This window comes from Protopterus annectens, chromosome 10.part0, assembly GCF_019279795.1.
Source record: "Protopterus annectens isolate FY-2018-M chromosome 10.part0, PAN1.0, whole genome shotgun sequence".
NCBI lineage: Eukaryota > Metazoa > Chordata > Ceratodontiformes > Protopteridae > Protopterus > Protopterus annectens.
Window position 1 is genome coordinate 50,252,909 of NC_056744.1, and position 18,894 is coordinate 50,271,802.

The window sequence follows — 18,894 nt, forward strand, 5'->3', positions numbered from 1 at the left end:
ATGGTGTTAAGCAAAGGAATGCAGAAGGTCAGTTGGTAGTGGATTTTGCGAAAAGGATGAACATGGCTGTGGTGAATATGTATTTTAACAAGAGGGAGGAGGCATAGGGTTACATACAAGAGTGGAGGAAGATGCACACAGGTGGATTATATCTTATGGAGGAGAGCCAGTTTGAAGGAGATTGGAGACTGTAAAGTGGTGACTGGGGAAAGTGTAGTTAGGCAGCATAGGATGGTGGTTTGTAGGATGACGTTGGTGAGCAAGAAGAGGAGGGAGGAGTGTAAGGGCAGCACCAAAGATCAAATGGTGGAAATTGAAAAAGGGTAATTGTGAGGTGGAGTTAAGGCAGGCACTGGGTGCAGTGAAGAGTTACCAAATAGTTGGATAACTACAGCAGAGCTAGTAAGGGAGACTGCTAGAAAGGTGCTTGGGATGACATCTGGACGGAGGAAGGACAACAAGGGAGATATGGTGGTGGAGTGAGGAAGTACAGGAGAGTATACAGAGAAAGAGGTTGGCAAAGAAGTGGGATTGTCTGAGAGATGAAGAAAGTAGACAGGAGTATAAGGAGATGAGGTGCATGGCAAAGACAGAGGTGGCTAAGGATAAGGCATATGAAGAGTTGTATGAAAGGTTGGACACTAAGGAGAGAGAAAAGGACCTGTACCGATTGGCTAGACAGAGGGACCGAGCTAGGAAAGATGTGCAGCAGTAATGAGGGAAACCATACTCACAAGTGAGGACAGTGTGTTGAGCAGATAGGAAGAATATTTTGAGGGGTTGATGAATGAAGAGAATGAGAGGGAGAGAAGGTTGGATGATGTGGGGATAGTGAATCATGAAGTGCAATGGATTAGCAAGGAGGAAGTAAGGATAGCTATGAAGAGGATGAAGAATGGAAAGGCTGTTGGTCCAGATGACATACCTGTGGAAGCATGGAGGTGTTTAGGTGAAATGGCAGTGGAGTTTCTAACCAGATTGTTTAATGAAATCTTGGAAAGTGAGAGGATGCCTGTGGAATAGAGAAAAAGTGTTTTGGTACCGATTTTTAAGAATAAGGGTGATGTGCAGAGCTGTAGTAACTACAGAGGGATTAAATTGATCAGTCACAGCATGAAGTTATGGGAAAGAATAGTGGAAGCTAGTTTAAGAAGGGAGGTGATGATTAGTGATCAGCAGTATGGTTTCATCTGGGAAAGTGCACTACAGATGTGATGTTTGCTCTGAAAGTGTCGATGGAGAAGTACAGAGAGGGTCAGAAGGAGTTGCATTGTGTTTTTGTAGACTTAGCATATGATGGGATGCTTAGAGAGTAGTTGTAGTATTCTGTGAGGAAGTCGGGTGTGTCAGAGAAGTATGTAAGGGTGGTACAGGATATGTACGATGGTAGTGTGACAGCAGTGAGATCTGCTGTGGGAGTGGCGGATGTGTTTAAGGTGGAGGTGGGATTACATCAAGGATCAGCTCTGAACCCTTTCTTATTTGCAATTGGTGATGGACAGGTTGACAGACTAGTTCAGACAGGAGTTCCTGTGGACTATGATGTTTGCAGATGACATTGTGATCTGTAGTGAGAGTAGGGAACAGGTGGAGGAGACCCTGGAGAGATGGAGATATGCTCTAGAGAGAAGAGGAATGAAGGTCAGCAGGACTAAGACAGAATATATGTGTGTGAATGAGAGGGAGGATAGAGGAATGGTGAGGATGCAAGGAGTAGAAGTGGTGAAGGTGGATGAGTTTAATTGCTTGGGATCAATAGTTCAGAGTAATGGTGAGTGTGGAAGAGAGGTGAAGAAGAGAGTACAGGCAGGATGGATTGGGTGGAGAAGAGTGTCAGGAATGATTTGTGACAGACGAGTACCAATAAGAGTGAAAGGGAAGGTCTGCAAGAGGGTAGTGAGACCAGCTATATGTTATATGGGTTGGAGCAGTGGCATTGACAAAAAGGCAGGAATTAGAGCTGGATGTGGCAGAGTTAAAGATGTTAAGATTTTCACTGGGTGTGACGAGGGTGGACAAGATTAGGAATAAGTATATTAGAGGGTCATCCCAGGTTAGAAGGTTTGGAGACAAAGCCAGAGAGGCAAGATTACATTGGTTTGGACATGTGCTGAGGAGGGATGCTGAGTATATTGGGAAAAAGATGCTAAGGATGAAGCTACTAGGTAACAGGAAAAGAGTAAGGCCTAAGATGAGGTTTATGGATGTGGTGAGAGAGGACATGCAGGTGGTTGGTGTGACAGATCAAGATGCAGAGGACTGGAAGAAATGGAAACAGATGATCCACTGTGGTGACCCCTAACGGGAACAGCCGAAAGAAAATGATGATGATGATTAAGAAGCTAAGTTATCCACAAGCAGCCCCCACCCTCACCACTCAGCAATTTAAGCCATTTTACTGTGTACACCTGATCAGACTGTGATTTAAAAAGGAAAGGGGAGACCTCTTAACTGCTTTCAGCAGGAATCTGGGTTAAATGCTGTGCCAAATCAAGCAATATTTATGAGGAACTGACCAAAAATATAGAGTGAAATCATAGACTTGTTTAAAGTAGATCCTGGTTTCCTACCACTGTCAGTCATTCAAACCTCCCCTATACTAATGCACATTGATCTCTCCATCTCAGGGTCATGGGCATGTACTTCACATGCACAAACATCCAAATTAGACTCCCAAATGTAAGCAAAATTATTTTGTTGTGGTGACATTTAAACAAACAACTTTACAAGCATTTTTATTTTCTTTTAACAACTAACTGTTCACAACTGAAATGAGTTAGCAGTGCCGAACATAATAAATTTATTTCAAATAGACAGAGGCCTTGCTGAGGCCACAGGTGGCTGCCTGAATCATCCCCTTTTAAAGTCTGCAACTGCTACAGATATATTATGTCAATTCAGACTGATCTGATCCAGAAGTCCTAGCACTAGTGTTATGACCATCAGTTCAACTGAATACCTAAATTTAAAAGCACTGACTCATGAATTGTACATTGAAAGACCAAAAGTCTTCCCAGCTTATATTGCTAACTACTACACAGGCTCAATCTCAACAAAACGCTCACACAATATACTGATGATCTTCTTGTTTCGCTGTTGCAGTCACCACATTTGGGTTATCTGCTTGCAATAACCGTCGGTCGGCCTGATTATCAAAGTCTTGGGTCCTGCATCGGTTGCGGTCTCATCTTTCATGACATCAGATAGTCAGGGGTGTAAAGCATGCAGCCGACACCATTACATCAGTCTTTCGTGCCATGCGGTGCCTGAAGCAGAAGCAGTTCACAAGTGCCAGTCAGCCAACTCCTGAAATTTTCATTTTCGAGTTTCAGAACCGAAGTCTTCAACTAAAGCTAAGTACCCTGTTGGGGAAACTTTTTCTTGCCCTAAGCCAATGTCAGTAAAAGTCAATAATTGTATTTCTTGTGGAAAGCAAATACCTCATAAAGATTTTCATTCGTACTGTATTGCTTGCCTAGGCCCTGACCACGACGTACCTCACTGTCTGTTTTGTGCCTTATTTAATCCATGAACTATTCGTTGTTGGTACATTTTCGCTTCTAAATATTTTGGTACTCTGTTCAATTATCCAGATATGTCTTCGGTAAGCCACCTGACTACCGGCTTTCTGAAAAAACGCAAAGATAAAGACAGAGACAGGCCACCTAGGTCCAAAGCTGCCAACAATGCTTCTCCTAAACTAGTCGCCAGTTCGCCGGTACTCAATGAGGCACTTTCACAGCCCCTGATACCCAATACTTCAGATTCGCAGGCCTCTTCTGAGATCCATTTGGAGTCCAGTATGCCGCAAGTTGCTTTAACTGTGGGACCTATGGATGTATCTACCTTGGATGGGTCCGGAGCCGCTATGCAGGCACCAACTTCTGAGGGTGTATTCAGGCCTAAAACTCGAACCATGCCTAGGAAACTGATGCCCAGACCACATGGTCATTCCCCTAGGCCTAAAAAACAAATTATAAGAATGGCTGAAGACCTTGTTACTTTAATCAGGGGAAGCTAACCTTCCCCCTCTAAGAGACCTAGGACTGAATTTGCTTATGATACTTCTGACCAGGATTCGGATATTTCTGTCTCTTCTGATGACCAGGATTTACTCTTATCTACCTATGAGGATTCTGATGCAGAGGACTCTATTCCCTCTACTTCACCCCCAGATGATTTTTCTTTTGGTGAAATCTTGCATACTCTTAGGGAACATTTTCACTGGGAAAGCCGTTTCTAAAAAGAGGCTTAGAGATTTCTTACTCCTGCCCCAACACAGGCCTTTAGCTATACCTCCTGTGCTGGACATTGTTGACGATGCCTTTTCAGAATCTAGCTTGGCCCCTCTTTATCTCCTGCTCCCAGAAAACCTGAAAGATATTACAGGGTTCCTAATTCTCATAAGTTCCTTCTTAAAAATCCTATTGCAGACCCTGAGACCATTTCACAGGGACCCAAGGGCATTAAGACTACTACTGCCAATAATCCTACCCCCTCTGATAGAGATTCCAGGGCCCTGGATAGATGGGGTAAGAAGGTATACACCTCTGCAACCTTTGCCATCAGGGCCTTATGTTGCCAGTTTCATAGTATCAGCAGCATATTACTGGATTGCTTAAACAGAAAATGATGTTGATTCCTGATTGTGCTGAAAATAAGGATTTACATGATTTAATGCATTCTGCTGAACAAGTTGGAAAACATACTTTGCAATGTGGTTTTGATTCACTAGAGGCATCTTCCAGGGCTGCTGTCACCAGGTCCATACTTAGAAGGCATGCTTGACTTAAGGAGTAATCTCTGCCAGATCATGTTAAAACTAAATTGCTGGATGTTCCCTTAAATCAGGACCCACCTGTTTGGCAACAAAGCAGAAGAAGTTCTTAAGAAGATGGAGGAAGAGGCTAAATCTATGCAAACTGTTAAAGATTTCTTACCAGTGCAGCCTCCTAGATTTAGTAGGCATTGGCCCTCAGAAAATTGGTCCTTTCCTGCCTCTTCCAGGCCTGCTCAGTTCAAACTAGAACCAGCAGAACACCCAGGCTTCAGTCCCAGGGTACGCACAGGACTAAGCAGTGGAGTGCTCCCACTTCCAAATCAGGGAGTAGTAAGACTCCCCCTATGGTAAGCTGTCTCAATGACTTAACTTTAAAACTTCCAAGCACTTTTCAACTGACTGCTCCATTAGGGGGGAAAGATTGCTCTGCAAGAAAAAAACTGGGAACTCATTACCCAGGACAAATGGATTTTAAACCTAGTTTCCCAAGGATACAGATTTCACTTCCGCACTCTACCAACCCCAAACGGTTGGCCAGATCTTCCCCCAAATCAGTGGGCAGAGGCTCAAAAACAAATACTCTCTCTCTCAAGATTCAAGGCTATTCAGACTTTACCAGAAGAGGAAAAGGGACAAGGCTTCTCCTCCAGACTTTTCCTGGTACCCAGAAAAGACAACTCATGGCATCCTATCCTGGACCTGTCTATCCTAAACTCCTTTTTGGTGATTCCCAAATTCAAGATGCTAACTCTTCACCAGTTGCTTCCCATGTTGGGCAAAGATGCCTGGTTGGCAGTACTGGATTTAAAGGAAGCCTACCTGCACATCTCAATCAGGGCATCTTGCAGAAAATAGCTGTGCATCAAAGCAGGCTGCATGCACGATCAGTTCTCTGCACTGCCCTTTGGCTTATCTACTGCGCTCAGGGATTCACAAAGTGCTTAGCTCCAGTCATTGCATTTTGCAGGCAAAGAAATATTCAAATATACCTATACCTGGACGACTGTCTAATTCAAGCAGAAAGCCAGGACATTCTTCTGAACCATCTAGCATTTGTACAAAAGGTGTTAACTTGTCTGGGGTACACCATAAATGAAAAGAAATCACATCTGGTACCCTGTCAACAAATTATATTCCTGGGAGCAAGCTTGAACACAGCTTCCCAGATGGCTTTCCTCATGCTGGAGAAACAAATTCATTTGACAACTTACTTCAAACTAAAAACCCTGCTATCTGCAAGGCAAATACTGCAAACCTTGGGGTTCATGGCCTCGTGCATTCTATTAATTCCATATGCAAGACGGCATATGAGGAAACTACAATGGTATCTAAAAAGCCTATGCGGTCAACATTCTCAGGATCTGGAAGCAATGATTCCTGTCATACCTTGCATACAGTTAGAATTCCTTTGGTGGGCAGAGGCCTGCCACCAAAACAAAGGACTACCATTCACTCTACCCCCTGCCACCCAAACCCTAACAACAGACACTTCAGACTATGCATGGAAGGCTCACCTGGCAGGGAAGTGCATTCAGGGCAAATGGAACCCAAGTCAAATGCACCTACATATTAATCAAAAAGAAATGTTAGCTGTACAGAATGGTCTGACAGCCTTCAAGGACCACATTCTTCCAGGACAATTAATGGTAAAGACAGACAACACCACTGTTATGTGGTACATAAACAAGCAGGAGGTACTCATTCTTACCCCCTCTGCAGACTAGCCATGGCTCTGTGGAACACAGCCTTGAGCTACCAAGTGCATCTACAGGCTCAATTCCTGCCAGGAAAACTAAATACACTGGCAGATGAACTAAGCAGAAATCTCATGGACCCACACGAGTGGAAACTGGAACCAAAGATTTTCAACATGTTGATCAACAAATGGGGGATCCTGGATATAGACCTGTTTGTGTCCCCCAGAACTACCAATTGGACAAATTCTGTACACGGACTCCCCATAAACAAGATTGGAAAGTGGATGCTCTGTCGTTCATCTGGAAAAATCTATCAGTTTATGCCTTTCCTCCTCTGCCTCTCCTCTCCAAAGTGCTACTAAAGATCAAACAGGACAAATCAAAGGTGATACTGATTGCACCAGACTGGCCATGCCAGCACTGGTACCCCCTCCTGCGCAGTGTGTCACAGCTGGCCCCATGGCACCTGCCTCAGATCCCTACCCTGCTGTCTCAGCAGGAGAGCCAGATTCTGCACCCCTAGCTGCAAACCCTGAACCTGGCAGCCTGGTTAATTACCTAATCTCTCTGTTACCATCCCCCAGTAAACAAGTGCTGGATGTCATTTTGGTGGCAAGGAGGCCTAGTACTAGAAAATCTTATGCTGAAAAATGAAAAAGATTCTGTGCCTGGAACCAAACTCGAGGGATATCCACATCAGCACCCAATTTACCTCAGATTCTTCAATACTTGACTGAGATGCTTCACAAGGGCCTTTCCTTTTCCTCCATTAAAATTCACGCCTCAGCCATTTCAGCTCATTACAACACAGAACCACGCTTTTTTTCTTACCCTCTGCTCAAGCAGTTCCTCAGAGGGGCCAAAAACTTAAGACCACCCAGGAGAGCCCCTACTCCAGCCTGGGACCTTAATTTTGTATTGGAAAAACTCACTCTTCCCCCTTTTGAGCCAGCTGCAACTGCAGAGTTAAAATTCCTTTCTTGGAAAACAGCTTTCCTTTTAGCAATCACTTCAGCAAGAAGGGTATCTGAATTACAGGCCCTTATGGCAGTGGAGCCTTTAATCATCTTTCATGCGGACATGGTGTCCCTCAGGACCAATCCCTCTTTCATGCCCAAGGTGGTTTCCAGTGTGACTCTTAATCAGTTCAGTCCATTCATTTGCCAACTTTCTTTTCTAATTCACAGAACAAAGGGGAATGGATACTGCACTCCTTAGATGTGCACAGACAAGACAACTTAGACTTTACTTGGACAGGACTAAACCTCAAAGGAAATCTCAACAACTGCTGGTGGCATTTGCTGCAGGGGCAGAGGGGAAGGCTATTTCAAAGCAAATCATTTCTAAATGGATAGGCCATTGCATACATTTCTGCTGTAAGCACCATAGAAAACCTATCCCACAGGGGATTAGACCCTGTTCAACCAGGGCTGCATCTACCTCTACAGCCTTTCTCAGAGGTGTCCCTACCAGAGACATCCTAGAAGCTGCTACCTGGAGTTCTGTACATACTTTCACCAAGCATTACCATTTGCCAGTTTTCTCTAAATCCAGAGCTGGCTTTGCCACTGCCATCTTGTAGGGCCTTTTAGCTGGTCCTAATGCTATATAAACTCCTCCTCCCATCCTTAGCTTTGGGAATCTACCCAAATGTGATGACTGCAACAGTGAAACATGAAGAACATAGTACAGTTGTGTACACTTCCTTAAATGTAGATGTTCGAGTGCATTCACTGTTGCAGTCCTGGTTACCCTCCCTCCAGCCCCCTGACTTTGGCTATACCACTGTTCTCCTTTACTATACTTAAAAGCTTTTTGGTGTATTTGCATTTTTTGTTGGAGGTATAACCTTGTATGTATATATATATATATATATATATATATATATATATATATAAAATTTAATTGCTTCCCATTAAGGGGGGGCACCTGACATCTGTGGCAAGAAAAACTGATGTAAGGCATCAGCTGCATGCTTTACACCCCTGACTACCTGACATCACGGAAGATGAGACAGCAACCAACGCAGGACCCAATACTTTGATAATCAGGCCGACTGAGGGCTACTGCAAGCAGATAACCCAAATGTGATGGCTGCAACAGTGAATACACTTGAACATCTACATTTATGGTAAGTGTACACAACTGTAATTTTTCAGTGAACCTTTTCATGAGAGCTAAAGTTACTTAACACTGGGCTTCATTGACATTCATAATCTGTGCTCAGTGTGACTATTCAATTGCATTAACTGTGTTCTGCATTTTATTGCAGCATTTGTCGCATTGATTATAAGCAGTTAGTTTTGAGTTTCTTTCTGCCTGTACATTATTCTGTCTTATGACTTGGAACGTGTACCATGTTACGGGAGTGTTTAAAACTGTTTCAGCTTTGTTTGCCTTGTGCTCAGATGTTGGCTGAAAAGTATAATGAGATGAACCAGCTAATTCTGTAAACAAATGTATAAATAAATAATTACATTTTCAGCTTTGATGCTTAAGTCCTAGATTTAGAAAGTAAGTCATGTGAATATACTACTGGCCAGAGATCTCTATCCAGATGTGTGGGCCACTGAACCTACACCTGTTGAATCTTTGGCATAACTACAGATGATGCCATAAGACGTTCAGGCACATGACAGACAAAGAAGCATCAGAATGTATGTAGTATAATAGTTATACGTACAAAATGTTTTTAAGGATAGTCAGAATAACACTGAAAATGTTGACAGACTAATCTAGTAGGAAAGCATGGCAATGCAGAAGTCTGATACATGCAAGGGGCAAAGATAGGGCCCCTACCCCACGGAAGTGAAAAAGAGATTTGCTTTATACGCCTTTAACTTCAGAAAAAGTATTTTTTAGAACATTATTTCAAGTGCTTTCAGTAGAAATATATGTAACACACCAGAAAATGCAATAATAAGGATCTTCATTCTAAGGTTAGAAAGACAAGTACTGAAGTTGCTCATTTCTATCATTATTTATCGCTCTGACTAAGCCCTTGTTTAATATTCCTGACAGATCAGAGAAGACTTGCGATCCAATGGAATTGATGTTTATCCACAGAAGGAATTTGACGAGGATGAAGAAGACAGGCTAGTTAACGATAAGATTAGAGTAAGCAATTTTCCATTAAAAGATGTTGCTGTATTCCTTGCTTACTATCTCCATTTTAATATAGTTGTGCAATCCAAACATTTCACTGCCAGCCAAAAAGAGTAATTTAGGTGTGTTAGTTTCCTGTTCTGTGTTTCTCAAGTCAATTAATCTTATTGACAGATGCATGGTTTTCATTGTGATACAGTTTTTTCTGGAATTTTTCTGTGGTTTGTCACTACTAGAGGTCAGGTAGTTTAGAACCATAGCTTAGGCTGCTTGCCATTCACAGTCCATATAAACAAGTGCAGCTGTCTGAAGGCTGTGTGCATGCAAATTTCCCTTATGAACCTCAAGTGCTTTGAAGCAGAAACAATGGTCCTTTTACAGCCAGACAAAGAACTCTTATTGAGAAGGTCGAGGTGTGCCAAGTAACACAGACTAAGGTTGCACCATGCTTTAGAGAATATCCCGGTGGCATATTCATTGCCAAAATATTAACTACAAACAGATAGCTAAAGTAAGTGTAGACATAACTGCAGATGGAGAGCATGTAAAGAACAAGAATCCTTTGCTGATGTCTTAACTGTGCTGAATTGGATATTTAGGTGGGAAACTACTTTTTAGAGTGATGGTACATATAATACAGAAAACAAATTTAGAACAATACAAACCTGCTGTCACATTGTAAGTCATCAGTTAAACATAGATATGTGAGCTTAAGAGGGCAGGTTTAGTAAATATTTTAAACCTGTCAAAATGCATAACACTTAAAATGAAATGGGTAAAATTTGTGGAAAGTCATTATTGGTCCAAAAACACAATTTCAAAAGTTGTAAAATAGTGTAAAAGAAACCCCAATTTGGAGTCCAATTTTGTCACATCTTAAGAAGACAAAAAGAATGTGGAAGTTGGTAATAACTCGTATGATATATCATGAGACACATATTCCTTATGAAATAAGGAATTCTCGTAAGACAGATCATGACTTTTATAAATGACAGAGATATGTGGATAATAAAATTGCAACATATTCTAGTATGGTAACATCATCTGAGTTTCTGCAAACTTGCATCTTGAATAGCAGTAACAATAATACAGCTAAAGAACAACTGAGGAGAACACAGAGGCTTAACTAAACTGGTAAGGCCTGCTTTACCCCATATTACAAAGGTAATTGTGATATAACTTTTTGAAATGTCAGGACTCACTTAAATGAATACTGAAATAGGGAGAATGAATGGCCAAAAAAATAGGCATGCATGTACAAAGTCTGTGATGGCCATTTCTCTGAATATTCCCTTTTCTTCGAAGTATGATGGTCTCGGAGTTGGTATGTACAAGTTTGAGGGATGTGGGACTATTTGCCCTCTACATTGGGGGGGTACACGGGGGCTTTTTTTTTTTTTTTTTTTTAGCAGGAGGTAAAGTAAAAAGAAGAGTGGTAGTCTATATTCACTTCACTGTTCTGCAATCTACATTATTCTCACTCTGCTGCTGCTAATATTTATTTCATTAGAGCCTAATTGAAGAATTGAAGACATATAGGTTTTGAGATTTGAGAATTTTTTAACTGAAAAAAAATCCATTTTTTTTTTTGGGAAAGTTGCATTGTAGAAGTTTCTGGCTTGTCTACCTAGCATTTCATGTATATACATTACCTGAAAGGCAGAAGTTGAGTAAAGGTGGCCTTCAGAAAATTAGAATCCTACAGTAAAACAGTAATACATTGTGTGCATGGGTATATCAAGATTTACTCACAGTTGATATGGTTATTTGATCACTTGGGCTTTGCACTTCTGGTCAGAGATAACCATGGTTAACTCCTGATATGCCCACAAACAGCAGTATATTATTGCTTTTATACAATAACAATTTTTTAATAGAAATTACTTGCTTTCCTTAAATGATCTGATCGTATAGGGCAATTCTGTCTTCTTCCATGTTGACTTTGCTATAATGACGTACTCTGCATGCATATGGGACTTGCATTCCAACAGTTGCACAGTACATCAGTGCAGAAACAACAGAGAAAACAGAATCTATATTGCTGTTTCTTTAAGATTTTTTAAGTGTTGAAAAATAAACATTTAGAAGGATAGCACAAAAGCATGAGGAAAATCAGGTGCGTTTGTTTTAGTTATGCAGTACCTATCTAATTTCTTATTTTGTTGCATCGTCCAGTATATGCCAATAGAAATGACAGTGTGCTCGATGGTAGTTCAGAGGGTGGACTTTTTTCTTTTGCTATTTATAAACGATTTTCAACGGGCAAGCAGGTTCAGCTCATCCAATCAGCATGCTTGTTTTTGAACTGTAATGCGTGTTATTGTAAAATATAAAACAAACCATTTCAGTACTTAGTCAAAATCAAACTGCACCTTTGTGTGGGCAAGTCAGTACTGGAGCCAGAGGTCACACCAGCCATACTAGCTCCATAAACTAAGCCTGAAGGATGCCTAAAAATCTGATAAATTTGAAATGAAACTATTAAAAATGATGGGCCCCAAGAAGAAGCTATGTGAGTCTCCAGATGTCAGTTAGTATGCTTTACCATTAACATTTAAATCTATCCATACATATTTGACCTGTAAGTTGCTTTTAAATCCCACAATGTTTGCAGAAGGAAAAAAAATGATCACCAGTGACACGATTGGGGAGAGATGGGTGAAGGCTGCTAGCCTAGTCAAATAGAATTTGATATATAATTATGGCATTTGTAAATAAATGTAAAATACAGGCATGTTTTCTTGAGTATAAAACAATACTGTGAAGTGTGGAACTGCAAAATATGTGACAACGTTGTATTCTACTGGCCAGTGAAGGATATTGTGACCCTTTCATGTTAGAATTCGGCTCCAGTGCATCTGGATGAAGGTTTCATGCCCATTGTTTTAAGGCTAAAGTTTATTACCAGAATTTACATGTGGAAGGTGCTTTATTGCTCTGGTTTCTGCTACAGTGTATATGTGAAATGCCTTGTATTGTAAGTTTCTGAGCAGGTGTTAGATTGCTAAATAATGCAGTTTGTGGCCTGAGAACTCCAGAATAAGTGTCAGAAATGATGTAATTTGGGAGGGCCTTAAAGACATGTTTGTTAGTAATGTTTAAATACTATTTCTTACAAGAGACTGGAGCCATTTTGACCTTGAATATCTAACACAGCACTCTGCCTAAGCTCACATGTAAATTTCTAGCACTGTGATTTCTTGTTGGAATAGTTAAAGATAGTAAAGATTAATTAGGTATTTTTCTTTGAAATCAGACCTGTCCTGCTTTATTATTTTAAGTTTCTGTGTGATCTCTAAACTCTTGGATATCTCTGTGGTATAGTAGTTTTGTCTTATGTTTTATTATTAAATATTTTAAAAACCTTCTACCTGTGGCTGGTTTATGTAGAGATAAATTATGCTTTAGAGTACATTATATATTTATAGAGTTTACTGTCTAAGCCCTTCCAATAAGCCTAGACTGAATAGTCACATTACCATTGGATAATAATATTGCACAGTAATAATGGGACACCCTTTTAAGGGCCTTTTAGTAGCTGATAATAATAGCTTGGTGGTGGCATAGATTACTACCATATGGTCTGGGTAAAGGGGCACAGCTGGAGAATCTGTGTCAGCCTTTCCCAGGAGTGTCTGTGAAGTTGTATAAATACTTATCTCAAAGTGTGTGTGAGTTGTGTAAGCTACTTGGGCAGGGACACGAAGCACTGGTTAGACAGAGAAGGGGACTGATGGTTTTGGCTTGCCCAGCTAGGCTGAGACCCTATAGCTGTTCCAGTGGGGAGTCTTACTGGGGACCTGGTGAGCAAGTGAGCAACCAGCCCCAGGCTGACTGTGATCTCTGTGTGCACTTAAGGGAAATTGTACTTTACTGTGTGTATTAGTTATCCTTTCCCCTCTTCTAGGAGACAACCTCCCTGGTGTTAGTGGTGAGGATTGAGGCTCCTTGATTGCTGGGCCAGGCCAGGGTCATCACAAGTGTTTGGCAGTGGTGGGATCTATTTCATATACTAATTGGCTTGTAGTGGTGTGGGGTAGAGTGAAATCCTGTAGCTTATGTACAGTGATCTCTAAAAGTGTTTTTTTATTCTAAAACAGCCACACAGTGTATACTTAGAGTTCAGATCACAATTGTTTTATTTCTTTTGTTAGCTTAGTGTTAGGGTGAGCAGGCAGCATGTCAGCAGAAGAGTATAGAAAGCTGACAAGGAGCCAGCGGGCGGAGATGTGCCAGGCTAGGGGACTGGTGCATGGAAACCTGACTAAAGCAGACCTGATTGCAGCCTTGGTTACAGCTGCATCAGAAAACAGTGGCCTGGAGGGCAATCAGACTGACAGTCGAGATAGAATATCCTCGGAGTATGGACAGCTCAACCTTTCTGCAGTGGACTTAAAAATCCAGCTGTACCTAAAGAGACTTGAGTTGGAGGAAATGTGTATGGAACTAGAAGCAGCTGAGAAAATGAGGAGTCTACTAGCTGAGGAAAATGAACGGCAGAGGAGGCATGAGAGGGAAATGCTGACTCTTCGCCAGAGTCATGGAGGTAATGGGGAAGGGAGTAACCGGACCCCAGAAGTACAAAAGGTCAGTAAATTTATTCCACAGTTTAAAGGGGGGGGGATTTTGATAGCTTCATTCACATGTTTGAGTGGGTATGTAAACAGTATGAAGTTAACCAAGGGTTCTGGGTATGGTTCCTGACCCCTTTACTCCATGGTAAAGTTGCAACTTCTTTAGCAAAAATGCATGACACTGATTTTTTTGATTATACTGCTGTAAAAAAACACTTGTTCTAAAGTTTAAGCTAACACCTGAAATGTGCAGGAAAAAGTCTTGTGAGCATAGATGCAAGGCAGATGAAAATGTATGTGAATATGTTGCTGAACTGAGCACTTATTTTCATAGCTGGGTGAGTGGATGTCAGGTCACCACTTTTAAAGGGGCTGGCAGACCTTTTGGTAGGGGAACAAGCCCTTAGCAATTTGCCTGAGGACATGAGGATCTGGTTAGCTGATAGACAGTGTGCTACTTCAGAGGAGTTGGGAAAGAGGGGAGACCTATACCTAGCAAGAAGGTCAGCCCTGCACAGGAAAGGGACCACCAGTACTGCTCTTGGGACTAAAGGAACCCATGGTGGGCAGCACAGACTGCCCCAACAGAATCCACCAATAGCAGGGGAAGCCACTAGTCCAGGTACATGTCCAGAAGGTAGGGTTAAATGTTTTGAATGCAACCAGTGAAGCCATGTGGCATACAGATGTTCACGGAGGCAAGGTGGGGAACCAAAGGTGAGGGAGACAGTAAGTGGGAAAGACAAAACGCCAACAGTAGGTTGTATTGAGACAACAGGGGTATGGAACTACCATCCTGCAGATGACCTGAGAGGGAAGGATTTGGATGAGGCAGTACTATGTACTTATGCAGTTACATGCAGTGAGGCTAGGAGACAAGCATGTGGGTCTGGTAGCCTGGGCGAGACCCAGACAGACTGCATACTTGCAGCCAGGATTGCTGAGGTGTTTTTTTCAGGGAGTGAGCTATGCTGTAGCAGTGAGACTGAATGTGAGCCACAGCTGCTTGTGGGTACTGATGTTCCCTTGGACAGGGTAACTGCAAAGGTAGAGGTGAGTAGTAGTACCCAGCCTGACAGTGAGGCACCACTGTCAGAGGATGCCAGACTTCCTGTGGAAGGGGAGCTGGGAAGGGTTACAAGGAGAGACATGAGACAGGCTCAGCTCTCAGACCCTACATTGCAAGGCCTGAGGCAGGTAGCTAGGGAGGCATCTGATTCTCAAGGGAAGGGGGAATCTGTATACCGGAACAAAGGGTTACTGTACAGAGAGTGGACCCCTGAGGGAGGGCTAGACGGTGAGAGAGTATAGCAGTTGTTGGTGCCTAGAGCTTACCATCTGGCACTTCTAGCCATAGCCTATGATGTTCCCTTTGCAGGTCATATGGGCATAAAACATACAAAGAGGCATATTATGTAAAACATCTATTGGCCTGGAATTTCCAGAGATGTAACAGGGTACTGCAGGACCTGTGAGCAGTGCCAAAAGGTAGGCAAGGCAGTTGACAAGGTGAGAGCTCCTTTGATGCCTTTGCCTGTGATTGAGGAGCCATTTCAGAGGGTAGCTGTGGATATTGTGGGTCCTCTGAGTACCCCAATTTCCACAGGGAAAAAGTATATCCTAGTGATTGTAGATTATGCTACACAATACCATGAGGCAGTGGCTTTGTCCTCCATTGAGGCCGAGAAGGTGGCAAATGCTTTGTTAGAGATTTTCAGCAGGGTAGGTTTCCCAAAGGAAATACTGTCTGACATGGTGCCAGTTTTATGTCTGACCTACTGGCTTGTCTGTGGAAGTCCTGTGGGTAAAGAACATGAAGACTACCTCCTACCATCCCCAGACTAATGGTCTTGTTGAGAGGTTAAACACTACAATCAAGTCCCTGCTACAGGCATTTGCAGATCAGTTTAAGAGGGAGTGGGTCATATATTTGCCCCATCTGTTGTTTGCTTGCAGAGAGGTTCCCCAGGAATCCACAGGTTTTTCACCCTTTGAGTTGCTGTATGGGCATAGGGAGAGGGGACCTATAGATTTAATTCGAGATGAGTGGGAAGGTGAGTGTGAGTCTCACAAGGAGTCTGTTATGGCATATGTCCTGAACCTCAGGACAAGGCTCAGGGAACTCATGGGCCTGGCCCAGGTGAACCTGGCAGAAGCTCAACAACAGAAAAAGGTGTGGTATGACAGGAATGCTTGAGCTAGAGAGTATGCTGTAGGGCAGCAGGTGATGGTTCTCATTCCAGTCAGACACAACAAGTTGCAGACAGCTTGGGAGGGACCCTGCAAGCTGGCAAGAAAGGTAAGTGATGTTAACTACATGGTGGAAGTGCTAGGCAGATGGCAGGGGCACAAATTGTACCATATTAACATGATGAAACCTTGCCATGATAGGGAGGCCCTTGTGCTGAGCATTTGCAGTGGATTGCAGGAGGAGTCTGAGAGAGATCTTGTGACTGATCTCAGTGAGGCTCGGGCTGACACCTTGGTGGAAGGGGTAGCAATGTCCCAGCAGCTGTCTCCTACCCAGGTTCAAGAAATCCGAGCAGTGTTGCAGGAATTTGGGGACGTGTTCACTGGGAACCCAGGGTCCACCCACCTGGTGCAGCACCAGGTGGCTACAGGACCCCAAAGGCCTATTAGGCAGGCCCCTTACTGGGTGACTGAGAGAGTCAAACAGACTCTGAGGGAGGAGGTACAGGAGATGTTGGAACTAGGGGTGATTCAAGAGTCCAGCAGTCCCTGGGCCTCACCAGTGATGTTGGTGCCAAAGAAGGATGGCAGCAACATGTTCTGTGTGGATTACAGGAAATTAAATAGTCACACAGAGTCAGATGCTTACCCCATGCTTAGGACAGATGGGGCCCTAGAGCAGCTGGGGGGGGGCTAAGTATCTTACAACCATTCATCTTACCAAGGGTTACTGGTAGGTGCCTTTGACTCTCAGTGCTAGAGAGAAGTCAGCCTTTGTGACTCCTTTGGCTTAAATGAGTTCACAAAGATTCCCCTTGGGATGAAGAATGTCCCATCGACTTTCTAGAGGCTGGTAGATCATATCTTAGCAGGAGAGTTTGCCCTTGCTTACATGGATGATATTGCTATGTACAGCCATTCCTGGAAAGAACATGCTAAGCATGTCAGGGAGGTGCTGGGCAGACTACAGAAGGCAGAGTTGACCATTAAGCCGAGCAGATGTCAGGTGGGTATGGCAGAGGTCTCCTACCTAGGACATAGAGTGGGGAGTGGTAAGATAAGGCCAGAATCTGCCAAAGTGGAAGCCATTCAGGCATGGCCTGCACCTGTTACCAAAAAGCAGGTGATGGTATTCTTAGGGACAGCAGGGTACTACAGAAAGTTTGTTCCCAATTATAGTACCATAGCTTCTCCCCTCACAGACCTGACAAGGAAGAACAGGCCAGATAAGGTAGTGTTGACCCCAGCATGTGAGCAGGCATTTCAGAAGCTTAAGGAAGCTTTGTGAGGACCCCCTGTGTTAGCCAGTCCAGACTACAGCAAAGACTTTGTTGTGCAGGTGGATGCTTCAAACTGTGGGGTGGGGGCTGTACTTAGCCAGATTTCTTCAGAGGGAGAAAAGCACCCAGTAGTTTATCTCAGTCATAGGCTCCAACCCAGGGAGGAATGCTATGCAGCGGTAGAAAAGGAATGTCTAGCCATAGTGTGGGCACTACAAAAACTTCAACCTTATCTGTATGGAAGAAAATTCACTCTGATGACAGATCACAACCCTCTAACATGGTTAATCAGAGCAAGTCAGCAAAATGCCAAGTTGCTAAGATGGAGTCTGGGGTTGCAAGCATATAATGTCAGTGCAGCATTGTAGTGGGAGTAGCAATGCCAATGCAGATGGTCTCTCAAGACAGGGAATGGGGTGAGGTGCACCCAGATAGACCTGACACTCTCAAGCAATGTTTCTCAAGGGGCACTTGAAAAACTTGCTTGAGTTCCCCGGGGAGAAGAGATGTGATGATTGGGAAGAGAAGGGCGAAGGCTGCCAGCCTAGTCAAATAGAATTTGATATATAATTCTGGCATTTGTAAATAAATGTAAAATACAGGCATGCTTTCTTGAGTGTAAAAGAATACTGTGAAATGTGGAACTGCGAAATATGTGACAACATTGCACTCTACTGGCCCAGTGAAGCATGTTGTGACCCTTTCATGTTAGAATTCGGCTCCAGTGCATCTGGATGAAGGTTTCATGCCCATTGTTTTAAGGCTAAAGTTTTTGACCAGAATTTACATGTGGAAGGTGCTTTATTGCTCTGGTTTCTGTTAGAGTTTTAGTGTGTATATGTGAAATGCCTTGTATTGTTTAAGTTTCTGAGCAGGTGTTAGATTGCTAAATAATGCAGTTTGTGGCCTGAGAACTCCAGACTTAGTGTCAAAAATGATGTAATTTGGGAGGGCCTTAGAGACATGTTTGTTAGTAATGTTTAAATACTATTTTTCACAAGAGACTGGAGCATTTTGATCTTGGATATCTAACTCAGCACTGTGCTAACCTCACATGCAAGTTTCTAGCACTGTGATTTCTTGCAGGAATCAAAGCTAGTAAAGATTAATTGGGTATTTTTCTTTGAAATCAGACCTGTCCTACTGCATTATTTTAAGTTTCTGTGTGATCTCTGAACTCATAGATATCACTGTGGTGTAGTAGTTTTGTCTTGTGTTTTAATTATTTATTGTTAAATATTTTTAAAACCTTCTACCTGTGGTTGGTT

At 42.7% G+C, this 18,894-nt stretch overlaps 1 protein-coding gene across 8 annotated transcripts in view; it reads left to right on the top strand.

The window, feature by feature from the left end:
* The window catches only part of SEPTIN9 (septin 9), a 2,307,078-nt gene that overhangs the window by 2,205,003 nt on the left and 83,181 nt on the right, over positions 1-18,894 (top strand). For all 8 annotated transcript variants that reach the window (XM_044085002.1, XM_044085005.1, XM_044085003.1 and 5 more), the window contains one exon: positions 9,499-9,594. In XM_044085002.1, the coding sequence (XP_043940937.1) occupies positions 9,499-9,594 (96 nt within the window). The remainder of the gene's footprint in view (positions 1-9,498; positions 9,595-18,894) is intronic.